Raw genomic sequence first — 14,056 nt, 5'->3', positions numbered from 1 at the left:
AAGAAATGAATCTTTTCCTGCCAATTCAGTAAGTACAGGGGGGGGGGGAACGGACATTGTTGCGCATGTGCAGAGCAGAGAGCTTCTATTCCTACCACTAAGTACATAATGTTGGTAAATGCAAGGAGAGAATCAGCCCGTAAACTTTAAGCCGTCGCATGGCGGGATTCTTCAACAAGGTTAGAGAATGTCCCATATTCACCGGATGAACGTAACAGACTATGCAAATCCAAAAGAAGAATTTCTTAAGGCGCTTAATTATGACTTTTCTTAGAACGGCTAGATCGAAAAAAGATATTTGAAGGAACGCTAAATTAAGAGGGTGACTCTCGGTACTACATTTCCCAGCGGCCCTTGCGACGAGAACGCATTAAACACAGGATAGGGCCGGACGGAACTAGTGAAGGCGGAAGCAGCTGCGTTGGAGTGGTCCTGTTTGTCCTCGGTAATAACTGTTTCTTTTCTCCCCTTCCCGTGTTGGGCTTTGCAGGTGTCTCCCTTCCTTTGCTTTCCATCCTCGTCCCCTCGTTTTCTGGGTGATGTACGGGGTCCTTAATGCCGTTCTCTTCCTTTTCGCTTGTTCCCCATAACCACAAAGTGATAGTTGATGGTCCCCACCAATTCTGGTTGCTCTTCTTGGACTGGCGATAGTACCGCTACAGTAGTTCACATTCAAGCAACAGTTGGGCAACAATTAATCTTCGAAAAGAAAGACGCTATATAATTTTCTATTATAGAAAATTAAAGTTCATGATCAGATTACGCTATATAATCATGTCATAAATCAGCCTCAGTTTTCTCGAACTCCGCGCGACGCTGGTCTATAATTCAGTCTAAAGTACATTCGTGGTGCGGATGTGTTGTATTTGGGAAAACATGCAGCATACTGTGCCATAAAGGTACAATTAAAAAAAATGGAATCCTTAACACTGTCGTTGAGAGGATATTCCATTTTCTGTGACTTTAGGAACATTCATCCTTTTCCTATAGGGTGCATTTCTCTAATACTAACGCTGTTTTACAAGGTAGTCTTAAATATTTTTGTTACATATTTTTATGACAAGCTTCAAGAAGGATGACATAGGATTGAGAAATGCTTGTTTAAGGATTCCTGGCTGAACCACATTATGCATAAAATGTACATTGCTTTGATTCATCAATCAACAGATTAGTACCTTTCTTCCCTCTTTAAGTAAAACTAAAACTATGATTATATGTGAGTAAATTAAAACAAATACAGTTTGATCCTGTGAGGAAATCTGCTTTCCACTTATGAAATGTTGCATTGCTTCTCAGTCTGCATGGAGCAGTAAAAAATGTATGTTTGAGAGAAAATGTTGAAAGACAAAGGGCTCTTAAATATCTTTTTTAGGCTTTCAGTTTTTAAGGAATGAATCCTGACATTCTGATTTCATTTCAAGCCTATTATCTGGCCTAAATTAACTCTTTACTTACAATTATAAATATTGTTAATTCCATTATTTAATACCACTTGCAAGCTTTCAGAGTATTAATGCACTATCTTACATAATCCGTGCTTTTGGTTGCTAAAAGAGCCTTGCAAATACAATCTATACAAGAGCTAGAGAGAAACTGGGTAATTTTTCTTATGGTTCAAGGATAAAACTTCAATTTTTAAAATTTGTTGAACTTTCCATGGTTTGAAGGCTTGGTGACATATTTTAATGTATACATAAAAATAAAGATATGCAATTCAAATTCAAGTAAAACACTAATAATATGGGAAGCCTAAAATGCTTAAAACTTCCAATTCTTTTTATTGATTACAGGTATTCAAGTGCTATTGATTTTTTAATTAATAAGTTCAAAAGCAGTGAAAGAAAATGTAATGTTAAAATGAAGATTTAAGAAAATTATATTACACTTTTTATTTGATATAAATCAAATAACTAATAGTATACATTTTATTAAAAGTAGGTTTTTTTTTGCAGTGTTCTCAATAGAAAATAGTATTATAGAACTTTACTCAGTGCAGATATTCAAGGTAAAAACTTTCAGACAGATGGTTATCCACTATCCATTTGAATATATTCAGTGACAGAAAAACTTTAACCTCCCCAGATAACTGATTCCTGCATTGAATTGCATTTATTTTGAGGATGTATTATCTAACATTGTCAAAAACGTCCTTTCTTAATGCATTAGTAACTTAAATGTAACTGCAACTGCAACTTAAATGTATTACTCTGCAACTTAAATGTATTACTCTAGGTCCTTCACCTTAAATTTAATGATACCCATTCAGGTATTTCGAAGGTACTATCAGATTTCCATAACTTTTTCCAAGGACTTAATGTAGCCTACTCATTCAATACCTTTTATATAGGTTAATTTCTATTACCCTGACCATCTTCACTGACATTCTGTGAACCTAATCCAGTTTTTCTGATTTTTCTCTGTGTCAAAGATTACTGTTCAGAACTAGACACAGTCCTTCATGGAGGGGTCTGACCAGTTAAGTACTGTTACTTTCAATAACTTGGATAATATATTATTCATAATACAGCCTAAAATTACACTTAACATTTTGTACTCTTAGCACACTGTTTACTTAAATGTTCTTTGCAATCAGTTACTATTTCATTTTTTTATAAATATGAAATTAAGTTCCCCATATCATTTTTTTATTTTCTAAATAAAAAATTTGCTCATTTCTTCAACTTTTTTCAGTTAATTTCAGCTAATTTCTCCAACCTAATAAACTCAATTTCAATTTTATTTGCATTCTGAAGAATTAGCAACCTCACCCATTTTTTAAATTCAATAAATATTGTATCTCCATGTCGTTAATAAAAATATGAAAGAGTATAAAGCCCAAGATAAGTATGACATCCCATTTGATACCTCTCTTCAGTTTGTTGAATATCCTATTGAGCAGGGACGTGCAGTCAGGGGAGGTAGGGGAGGCAGAGTCTCACCACTGTCATCATGAAAAGAAAAAAAAAAGAAAAAGGAAAAAGGCTGAGCTAGTTGCTGCCAGAGTCACAGTGGATGACTCTGCTTAGTGCTTAACTGTTTAAAAAAGCCTCTAAAAAACTACAGGAGGAGGCGGGAGAACGAGGTGCCTCATCTAGTCTGACTTTGTGATCACTCGAGCAGAGCTAAGCAAGGGTTAAAAGCTGAAAAATTCCTGACATAATGAGGCATGTGATTCTCCTGCCTCCTGTAGAGGGCGTTTTTTTAGAGGCTTTTTAAAATAGTTAAGCAGAGTCATCCACACGGTGACTCTGTCAGCAACTAGCTCAGCCTTCAGCTCTTGTCTTTTTCCTTTTACATGATGGCAGGCAAGAGCAGAGTTGAAATCCTCTTTGAAACAGCTGGAAAGGATATGTGATTGCATGCAGAGCTACGGTGCCTTTTCACACACACACACACACACACGGATAAAAGTATATAAGCCCAGCTTCACTGATTACAAGTTTGAAAAGGCAACGTGGCTCCATCTGCAATCAAAGGCTAGGATGGGAAGGCAGCAGGGGAATGGAGGGGAGGTATGGCAGAGGAGCTGCTTTCAAGCCATTGGAAAATATATCCAATCCAACTTCTGTTGTTTGTTTGAGATTGAGTGAGTGAGAGAGGGATCCAACTTCTCTGTGTGCGTATGTCTGTTTGAGAAAGGGGGAAGGGAGGGAGAGAGGGAGGAAGGAGGGAGAGGGAGAAGAAAAAGAATGATGGAAAACTTTTTTGCAAAGGAGAAAAACAAATGCTGTTGCTTTAAATCGGAACTGAGCATGCCTGGCTGTGGAATTCTGGGAGTTGAAGTCCACAAGTCTAAAAAAATTTGAAACCCCTGTGTCAGTGCCTCACCAGCCATAAATCTCACCGCACGTCACTGCTACTGAGTATGATTTTTGAAACAGCTACATTCCCATTTAATTGTGATGCTATCCAACCCACACTTAAGTACTTTGTTAATCAGTATTTATCAAATATATTTCAGATGTCAAGATATATTATGTCTCACAATCTGTTAAGAAACTTACCCACTCAAAAATGAGATAAAATTAGTCTGGAAAGCTGTGTAGTATCACATTGATTAATAAGAACTTTGGAAGCAATCTCTTTATAATCTGTTTTAGAACATTCCTAGTATCAATGTCAGAGTAGCTAGTCTGTAGTTTGCTGGTTTTTTGTGAATTTTTTGCTGCTTCAAAAAAGCAGGTTTTTAAAAACTTTTGAAAGGGATCCACACTTAATTGGTTAGATGACTGATCCCATGGCAGACATCAACAATATTGCTTTTATTTCTTCCACTACTTATTTTAATTTAGATGCTCTCTGCAGCATTGTTAAATTGATTTCTTTAGATTTCTAAGCAGGAGTTGATATTTTAACAGATAGTGGAACTCCTCCCCTTTCTATGGTTTCTATTCCTTTTGAATAAATTGTTTCCTTTACTGCTGTTCTTCAGTTGGGAGTCACTATGTCTCCATTAAAATTAATAAAGCATATTAGCTTTTCTGTATCCATAGTTCATATTCATCTTGCTTATATTTTATATTTTGAGTATTAGTGTATAGTCAGTGAAGGTCATGAGCTTCATGAACCAGTGATCTTGCTGACTTTTATTTGAATGGTTTAAGAGGCTCCATTACAGAAACACTCCCACTTTCTATAGTGCAGTTTTCCAATTCTTTTGCTTCTGCCCATCATAGGATGCAGTTAAAACCCTTCTAATCAAGTTTCACATGCTTTGGTCAAACACTCTTTGGAGATATAAAACTTGTCTTGTGACAGTGGTTCATCACCTCGTTCAGTGTTTCTCAACCTTGGCGACTTTAAGTCCTGTGGACTTCAACTCCCAGAATCCCCCAGCCAGGACTTAAAGTCGCCAAGGTTGAGAAACACTGACCTAGATTACTGAGACCATCATCCTGGAGATCAAATCTCTCCCACTGAGCCAATTTGTGTAGCCAGATATTGAATTGAAGTATCTTTCTTTCTCTTTTTAATCTTTTTTCCATGAACTACAAAAATAGATAATACCATCTCATCTCCCAGAATCTTTTGAGTTTTGTTCCAAAGTTTTCAAAGCCATTCTTTGCAGTATTATTTCTCCCCTCGCATATTAGCAGAAAAAAAAATGGAGGGCAAGTTGGACCTGATAGATCTTGGAAGTTCCTGATTCTCACTCAAGGCAATTGATGGGTCCAGTTGGCATATATATGTTTCAGTTACTTATTGTGCTTGAGTCTTCTGTTTGGCTTTTTATAGCATACAGTTGCATCCTCTCCACCTTTTAACTTCCTCCATCCTGTCTTCCATTCTTCAGCGTTTCTTTCAGCTGTAAGAGTTAGAAAATGGTTACTGAGTTCCAGCAAATAGTACATCTTTTACATCTCTTGCTATTGCTCTAATCCATTGAAGTTATTCGTCTGTTTGGCTGTTTCTTCATGGTGATTTGTTTCCACTGTCAATTTCTTTTACAGCCTATGAATTGATAAATCCTTAATTTGCTGCCCCTATTCTTTGAATCTCCTTCAAAAACTGCTACCAGCCTGCGTTTATTGTTAGTATTAAATATTATCCCCTTCTTGTTCATTTCCTATTATATAAACAGCACATAGTCTTAATATAATTATACCCTGTTAACAGGTAAAATTACCTCTCTCTCTCTTGCATTTAGCAGACCACTAGTTTGATACCATTGAAATAATGTCCCCAGTGAAAAGGCATTCTGTAGTTATGATGAAAGGATCAAAATTGTCTTCTCATCCTTTAGTTGTGTTGCTTAATGGATAGTGAAGAAAGTTAGCACCCACCCCTCTTAGAAAAATGAAATATTCTGGGAAATATTAAGAAGGCAGAATATTGTATTTCCCTGGATGAGAAAAGGAGAAACAGTTTTTTAAAGACAGAGCATCTCCCTGTTCCCAGCAGATATTTGGTGAACTGGGCCAACCTACAAAACAAAAGACCTCAGCGCCAAGGTGATGGGATTAAGACATAATAGGATTATCTAGCCTACCACATGGCAAAACCAAACCCCTTAATTACATCACCCAGCAGGATTCAACCAAACTTGATTCAGACAAACATGACTCCACAAGGGAGTCTGCAATCAATAAGATACATGCCCTTGCCACAGGAACAGGAAGCTCAATTTCAAAGCCCAAGAGAAGCTATAAATAACACTCACTCTCCACTCCATGTGGTCAGCTACCAGACTTCACACCCATGTGGTCCTGTTCACCATTAAATCATCCTTCCAAGCAGCCTCCATGTTTTCAGTGTCTTTCTTCCCACTTGGAACTGAACCCAGATGGACATTTCTTCCAATAACAGATAACTAAAAAATTCAGGTAATTTGCAACAATGCATAGATAGGTGCAGATCTGGGCTCAATTTTTAAAGGCCTTATAAGCATAAATCAGTCTGGAAAATATTTGTACCTGGTAGACATGTAATATCACTTAATTCAGTTTTACTTGAATCTTCTAAACAGTTTTCAGGAATAAAATATAATGCACTATATGAGCCAAGCTTAGTTTTCATTACTTTTGGCCAAGTGATATTTGATTATATTTGTTGAAACAATCACTTCTTCATTCTATTTAAGTACGCATACACACTTTGGATTCACTGAATAAATGCATTTTCTATGAGAAAGATAAATAAGATTCTCTCTTCACATTTAGTAGTCTTCGCTTAGTGTGCTATTTCCACATCCTCATGTTCCATTTTGTGTGGGATGTGAAAAGAGAAATATCTATGACCAGCTCTTGTAATATATTAGATGTAATGAACTAGTGTTGAAAATCTTTGTGCTATTTTACAAATTATTATTCTCCCATGTTTTAATGAGAAAAGGGTTAAGACAACCTAGAAATATAGTAATTTGGAAAGTTTCTTTTTCTTTCTTTCTTCATAACATTTATAAATCAGTTCTCAATATGAATTGTTATTCCATTACAGAGAGGAAAACTTTCTCATTGGTTCCAAGCCATACCTATGTGACTGTTAGAGGAAAAGGACACAAAATGTTTAGTATAAGATTACATGAATTAATTATTCTATTTATAAAGTACTTTGGAATTTTTAAATTCCAAATTGAATCCTTCCAAAGTGATACGCGCAGAATGAATAAAATAGTGGTATATTTAGAAGGAATTGTGTTAAGAAATTACTTTGGCATATACAGCCATCCTAAGAAAGAGAGCAATAAAAAGTAAAGCACTGAATGTTCTCTTAGTCCTCTGCTAAAAGTCCTTAACGGAAAGAGATTGCGCAATGGGCACTGACAGTGAAATTGTCCTGGCTCTGCTTGTGGACAGAACTGATTACTGATTACAGGCAAAAATAATATACAGGTGAAGTCTGTGCTTAAGAATATCTTGAAGCCAAATTGATAGTTCTTAATACCAACAAATTAGCCACTGTAACATGCCTTTCGCATAACAAATGGTTTGTTACCAAAAAATTTCAGAGGGGCTGACATGGTCCCACGTTTAATTTGTCTGGGACAGTATCAAACTGTTATCACCGGTTATGTAAAAATAATTTATATTCCCATCTTTGACCATCATGTGGTGTGGCCTAGAGCAATTAAAACAAAATGATGGAATATAACACTTGGTAAAGATGACAATTTTTTTTTTTTAAACTGACAAGCAAAACCTATCCAATAGAACATTTTTTTGTAGGACAAAACAAATTGTGACTGTTTGACAGAATGCAGAGGGCTTTCTTTGAATTCTGGTAATGCTTTATTGCCGCCCTCAGAATCTGGGAGCTGATGCTGCCTTTGGGGAGGATCACTAGTGCCTACTATCCAATAAGTCCTTTACTTGTGCATATTGGTCTGGAAAAATTGATGTGAGAAGCAGTTGTCGTCTTCTGGGTACGATGGATGAACCATAGTAACTGCTGGGACTTTATTGAATTATAAAGAGATTCTATTTATCGGAATCCGTGCAAGGGGGGAAGTTATATGGTGTCCCTTGCTAGTGCTCTGCAGCATCTCCTTCCTCTCTTGGCAAACTTGCAGTCCCAGGCACTTGACGCCTCATTAAACATATATCCTTTCATTTCCAGCCTCCCGGCAATGTTTTTCACTATCTCCTGCCAAAAAATGCCATAACTGCTATTCTTTATCATGGTTGCTTCAGTTTCCTTGCCTATGCGCATATTGCTGCTAGTGAGCAGTAGTGTGACGTTTGCTTTGGAACAAGAGTCACATTTGTCCTAGGATTTAGAAGGGTAGGGGATTTGGGTTAGGATTAGGAGCAAAATAATAGCTATACTTGAAAAAATGTTCTGTTCCTTTTGCACCAACAGCATATTTATTTTATTGTTTATTATTATTATTATTATTATTATTATTATTATTATTATTTTATTAAATTTACTATCCATCTTGCCGCATATGATCCAGCTGATCCAGTCAACCAAGTAGTAAACATTTTTTAAAGCCATTCTAGCTGTTGCAGATGAAGATGGAGAACAATATTTTCTGGGTATAAACATTTCTTCTCTGAAAAAGGAAAAAAAATAATCTGCAAAATCCAGATTGGTGACAATACCACAGCAGGCACCTCTTGGGAAGGAGGCTTATCTAGTTCCACTCCTTTCCTCCACTTTTCTATCCTGCACAGAATTATGGAGGGAAGATTTGAAATGTAAAAAGTATACAGTCAGATTTTCTAGAGAAGGCTTTTTTGTGGGACCATTTTGTCATCATATTGGTAGCAAGGTTACCTAAGGGACAGTTGGTTTGGGATTAAAATGAATCCTGTCCTTGCCACTTGACTGAGCTGTGTAATCATAGGTCACATCCTATGCATCCATATGCATTGTTCATGCAAACAGAGCCATTCTGTCTTCAGTAGAGAAAATCACATGATTAGAGAAAGATAGGAGCATAGGAAGATTTTGGAGAATGAAGTGGCAGAAGGAGGAGGGCCTTCTCAGCAGTAGCCCCGACCCTTTGGAACGAGCTCCCCGTGGAGATTCGTACCCTCTCCACCGTCCAGGCCTTCCGCATAGCCTTGAAGAACTGGCTCGCCCGTCAGGCCTGGGGATAGGATAGTTACCCGCCCGAATGATGAGTGTTTGTTGTTTGCTATTTTATTACATGTTTTGTCCTACTGTCTGTATTCCCCTTTCCCAGTTTTTGTGTGAGCCGCCCTGAGTCCCCTCAGGGAAAAGGGCGGCCTACAAATTCTAATAAAATTCTAAAATTCTAAAAAAAAAAGTTAAGAAATCTGTATTTTCAGTTTTCTGCTACATTTATATAAAGAGACTTCTTTGAATGCCAGTAAATGAGAAAAGTTTAGAGGATGTGCTATCAGGATTTGGCATATTGAAAGCAAAGGGTACTTTTCATTTTATGGATATAAATTATTTGTATGAGTGTTAATACTGAGGAGAGGACAGCTATGCAGTCATTCTACCTCTTATTCTAAAGCCTGCTCTTTTCCCCACAAGCTCTTCTGCTGATTGTATTGTTTGCCCAGTTTGAGGCCTAATATGATGCAGTTTTGGCTTGTGGGTTTGAGAAATTTATACAAACCTATTTACAAGGAGGTTTCTTCTGGGTGCACTCAAGGAACCACCTTGATTGAATATAGAATAATAGAGTTGGAAGGGACCTTAGAGGTCATCTAATCCAACCCCCTGCTTGAGCAGGTGACTCTATACTATTTCTGATAAATGATTGTTCGGTCTCTTTTTGAAAGTCTCCAGTGATGGAGCATCCATCATGTCTCAACGCAAGGTTGGTTTGTTCTCACTGGTAGGAAATTTCTCTTTTTTAGATCGTGGAATTCCACTTTGGATTGAATGGAAGGAATGGCGATCAGAGAGTGTTGTTTATTATTTCCTAGACTAGAGGAAGAGTTTTTTGGGAGAGATCATGCTGCTCCTTTTTGCTTCTACTTAATTTTACTCCACTGTCATGTCATTCTTTCTCAGCTCCAGCCAGGGTGCTTTGGGCAACTGATCTTCCTGATCATGGATGCGTCCGGTCTGCCATTCCCCCTTCCTTTGGGGCGTGATATTTCTGCAGACTGAAATAGTAGCAGCTCTTTCATCATTGTCAGCTCATCTCTACTTTGCTCTCATCCTTTCCAGGTTTCTGTCCCTGTTCAGTGTCTGCATTTCCTGTCTCCAAAAGCTATGTCTTGCTTGCCTGAATTGTATTTTATATAACTTCACTCACTTTCTTTCTTGTTTCCATTTTCTTGTTCTTCATGCAAATTTAGTATTATCTGCAAATATAATTGCCAGGCATTTGGAAATTAAAATTTGAGAAACTAACCTGAAAGACCAATTGCATTGAATTATAATGGTGCTTTTCTCCCCAGCATCATTTGATGGCAGTTTTTGATAAAGGCTTATGATTTTAAAATCCTGATCATAGATGATTCCTTCGCTGTCTAGAATGAATGCAGCCTTACAGTCTTATATTCACTTTCCCCGATATAAAAGTAAAGGTAAAGGTTCCCCTCGCACATATGTTCTAGTCGTTATCCGACTCTAGGGGGCAGTGTTCATTCCATTTCAAAGCCGAAGAGCCAGCGCTGTCCGAAGACATCTCCGTGATCATGTGGCCGGCATCACTAAACGCCGAAGGTGCATGAAATACTGTTACCTTCCCACCAAAGATGGTTCCTATATTTCTACTTGCATTTTTACATGCTTTCGAACTGCTAGGTTGGCAGAATAAAAGTATATCCCTGATATACATTTTCTTTATAGCAATCCTACGTTTGGCAGGAGCAACTTTCTAACTTGCAAAGCTACAAATGCTGGAAATCAGACCAGATTTGTGGATAAGCTGCCACAAAAGCAACCAAATCTACCCTTTGCTAAGCTTTCCTCACTAATGTCTTTTAAACATTCATTAATTATTCAGAATCTATATATTAATTAGTTAAACTTGCCTAGTTTGGTTAAACTTGCCTGTAATACTTATAGTTGTAAGTGTCTAGTTTTAGTAGCATATATATACATACACATACACATACACACACACAAACACACGTATGTATGTATGTATGTATGTATGTATGTATGTATGTATGTATGTATGTATTTTCTCAAGGCCATTCCTCTCCTCTTTGTCCCCTGGTTTTCAAGACAGTTTTAAATAATCTTATTCCTATTGGACTCCTTGTTAATTTCATCTCTTTTGTTATTTATTGATGTGCTTTGTAGCAGGGCTTCTGCCCTTGATATATCTATACAATCCTACCTAATTCCCTTAGTCCTTTGGTCAGACATTAATTCACTTTTTTTCTTTGTTGTCATGTCTTTTTTTAGGCAAGTTTAAATGAATATCATTGACTCCAAGCTTCCTCCTGGTATTGAACTGGTGTTAGTAGCTGTGCTTATTCTAAGGAAACTGAAATGGGGAAAAATGAACTGTTTCCTCTGTTGTGTGTTCTTTTATTTTTTAAGTGTTGTCTTTGCATGTTTAGAATTTCCTTGTGAACTGCAGTTGATTCCTTGCTCTTTGTGTAGGTCTTTGTATTCTATTAGAGAGAAAAATGAGAGGGTTTCTTTTTATTTTCCAGAAGGGGCTGTAGAATTAGGTAGCTGGTAGATATTGAACTGGAGAAGGGGTCATTGGTCAAATAGATGTGAATTTCTATGGTTCTAAAAGATGAAGGAGGATTAGGGCAAGGGTAGGATATGGATTTCTTGCTATCCACCTGGCTGGGTTCAAAGCTATTTACTGGCTTATGACAAGTGTTACAAGCATGCCTAAGGTGCAATTTCTTCTTTTGGTTTTATAAAGAGATGTGTTAAAGTTTTGAAATAGCTTCTGAAAAGAGACGGAAAATGAAAAGAAATCAAATTCTGGAGTAGTGTTTAAAGAGATTAAAGATCAAGATTGTTAAAAGCAAAGGGAAGGAATATAAAGTTGATTTATTAGATCAAGATTAAAATATATATGTTGTTGTTTCTGGTAGCTTTTATTGGATTTTCATTGACCAGGACTGGATGATGAGGCTGTAAAAATTTGTTTATAGACAATAAGAGATATGGGAAGAAGATAATTTTTATGGCAATATCAGAGAAAGTGATAAGTTACTAAAATTGCTTATGTTTGTCATGAAAAGGAAAGTCATTTCTTTATACTGTATATCTCTTTTTCATTTTTCTTAGCATCAGGAGTTTTGTCCATGCATGTAGCTACCAAAGTCCTGGTACAACGGCATATAATTGTCCTTGTTTCTACATCTCAGGGTTAAAACCATATCCCTACCTCCTAAACTGGGACATATTTTACTATTTGGGATGATTTAGGAGTGAAAAGATACCTTTTTTCCCCTCGTAACAACTCACAGATCCCATCTCAAACAATTGAACATAGTGCTGCCCACTCCTTAAACATCTAGACCCCATGCCTAATGCCCCTGGGAGGTCAAAAAGATTTAACCTCAGACCCTAATTATAATAAGTTGCTTACTCTTGGCTCACTGTCCCAACTTCAGATGTGTAGCTCTTTGGAGAAAAGTCCTTAATTTGCAGGAGGTGAGGGATTATGTATCTGTCTCTGGGGAGGGGTGGGGGGCTATAGGACTTACTACTTTGAGCTACATAACAACAGAGACATTTGGGAGAGATGCAGTCCCAGTCATATTGTACCAGTTTAGTATCTTGGGGTGGGGGGGGTGGGGGGAGTGCAGATGGACTCTGGATCTCTGTTGGCAAAGTCTTCTATTGATGCTCTGCAGAGTGGGGAGAGGCACTGTTTTCATGTGCCTGGAGACTAAATGAGTAGACCATTCCAAAGGGGTTTCTAATTCAAGTTGTTAGGAGTCTCCTTGCACCTCTCTCTCGTTACTAATACCGTTATTTTATAAGAAGTTCCAGTTCTACAGTAGGCCATAAAGAGTGACATTGCGTATGTATGAGTGCTAAATGACACATGGTGCTGTCATGCAAGGGCACTTTGCTGCTCCCTGAGCACCAATTGAGAGCTGTTCCCTTTGTGCAAAATGAGTGAAAGCAGGTGGAAGGAGAGATGGGTTTTGGTCACTGCCAACCCCAGGGAGGGTGGAAGCTGAGTCCCCGGGGTCAGGAATAAAGTTGACATATGCCCCACCTATGCAGTACTGTGGGGCAAAGATCTAGTGCTTTTGTCAAGCCAAACGGGCTGTTATTTTTCTCCTAAGATCGAGGTTCTAAGGTAAATATGCTATTGATGGATTGAGTGGAATCGGAAACCTCAAAAAGCTAAAAATACAGTTTGTTGCCAGGAAGCAATACCAGCCGCTAGAAGCTCCTGGGTACCACTACAGCCTTTACTACTAGCAGCTGTGTTTGTGCAGTTATTGGAGAAGGGTTTTGTACTCTTAGGGCACAAACTCTTAGAGCTCATGCTCTGACATCTCACTTGACTCTGTTTTCCTTAAAGGAATGGACACTTTACCCAAAATTAATTGCTGAATCTTGTCCCTGTGAACACGCTTCATTTGACATGGGCTGTCAAGACTAGAGCTCCAACAGGAATATATTCTAAAGTTGTCTGTAGGAAGAGCCCAATTGCAATTATAGTTTTTTTTTAAAAGAGGCAAGTTACATTTTGATGGGTTGGTTCTTTTAGCACAATTTGGGGATATTTTCCCCTCCCATCTTTTACCATCATGCCACTGTTCTGGGTCTTGTTTGCACTTTTTCTTGAATTAGGCAGAGCAACATCTGGATCTGAGCACTGACTGCAATCTTCTCTTTGACCCTTTGTGACTAACTGAGGGATTTCAGATTTCATTTGCTTAAGGTCCTTTCCCATCCTTTTGTAGATACCTCTACAATAAGGCTTTAAGAGGGAGCTGAACATGCAGAATATCTAAGTCGTGCTTTTCTTTGTAGATTCAACAACATATGGAAGAGTTGTTACCATCTCTAGGTTTGCAGAAAATGCTAGACTAGACTAAACTGGAGCTGAGTTTCTTACAGTTCTTTGTCTTGTGCAAATCTAGTTATTATCTTAACGTATCATTGAACGATATCACATTAAGCCATGCTACAGTTTAATTTGGGAGGTGGCATAGCATATTATGTAAATACAGCTGTCAAATGAGCC

At 37.6% G+C, this 14,056-nt stretch overlaps 1 protein-coding gene across 1 annotated transcript in view; it reads left to right on the top strand.

The window, feature by feature from the left end:
- The first annotated feature begins 423 nt into the window (after window positions 1–423).
- Window positions 424–14,056, top strand: part of R3HCC1L (R3H domain and coiled-coil containing 1 like) — a 44,648-nt gene continuing 31,015 nt past the window's right edge. The window contains exons 1-2 of the mRNA XM_087725707.1: window positions 424–682; window position 991. Coding sequence (XP_087581833.1) covers window positions 608–682; window position 991 — 76 coding nt within the window. The 5' untranslated portion in view covers window positions 424–607. The remainder of the gene's footprint in view (window positions 683–990; window positions 992–14,056) is intronic.

Source organism: Thamnophis sirtalis, unplaced genomic scaffold (assembly GCF_051295495.1).
Source record: "Thamnophis sirtalis isolate CommonGarterSnake01/CBP01778 unplaced genomic scaffold, rThaSir2_p1.2 scaffold_11, whole genome shotgun sequence".
Lineage (NCBI taxonomy): Eukaryota > Metazoa > Chordata > Lepidosauria > Squamata > Natricidae > Thamnophis > Thamnophis sirtalis.
This window is presented reverse-complemented; position numbering and strand designations above follow the sequence as displayed.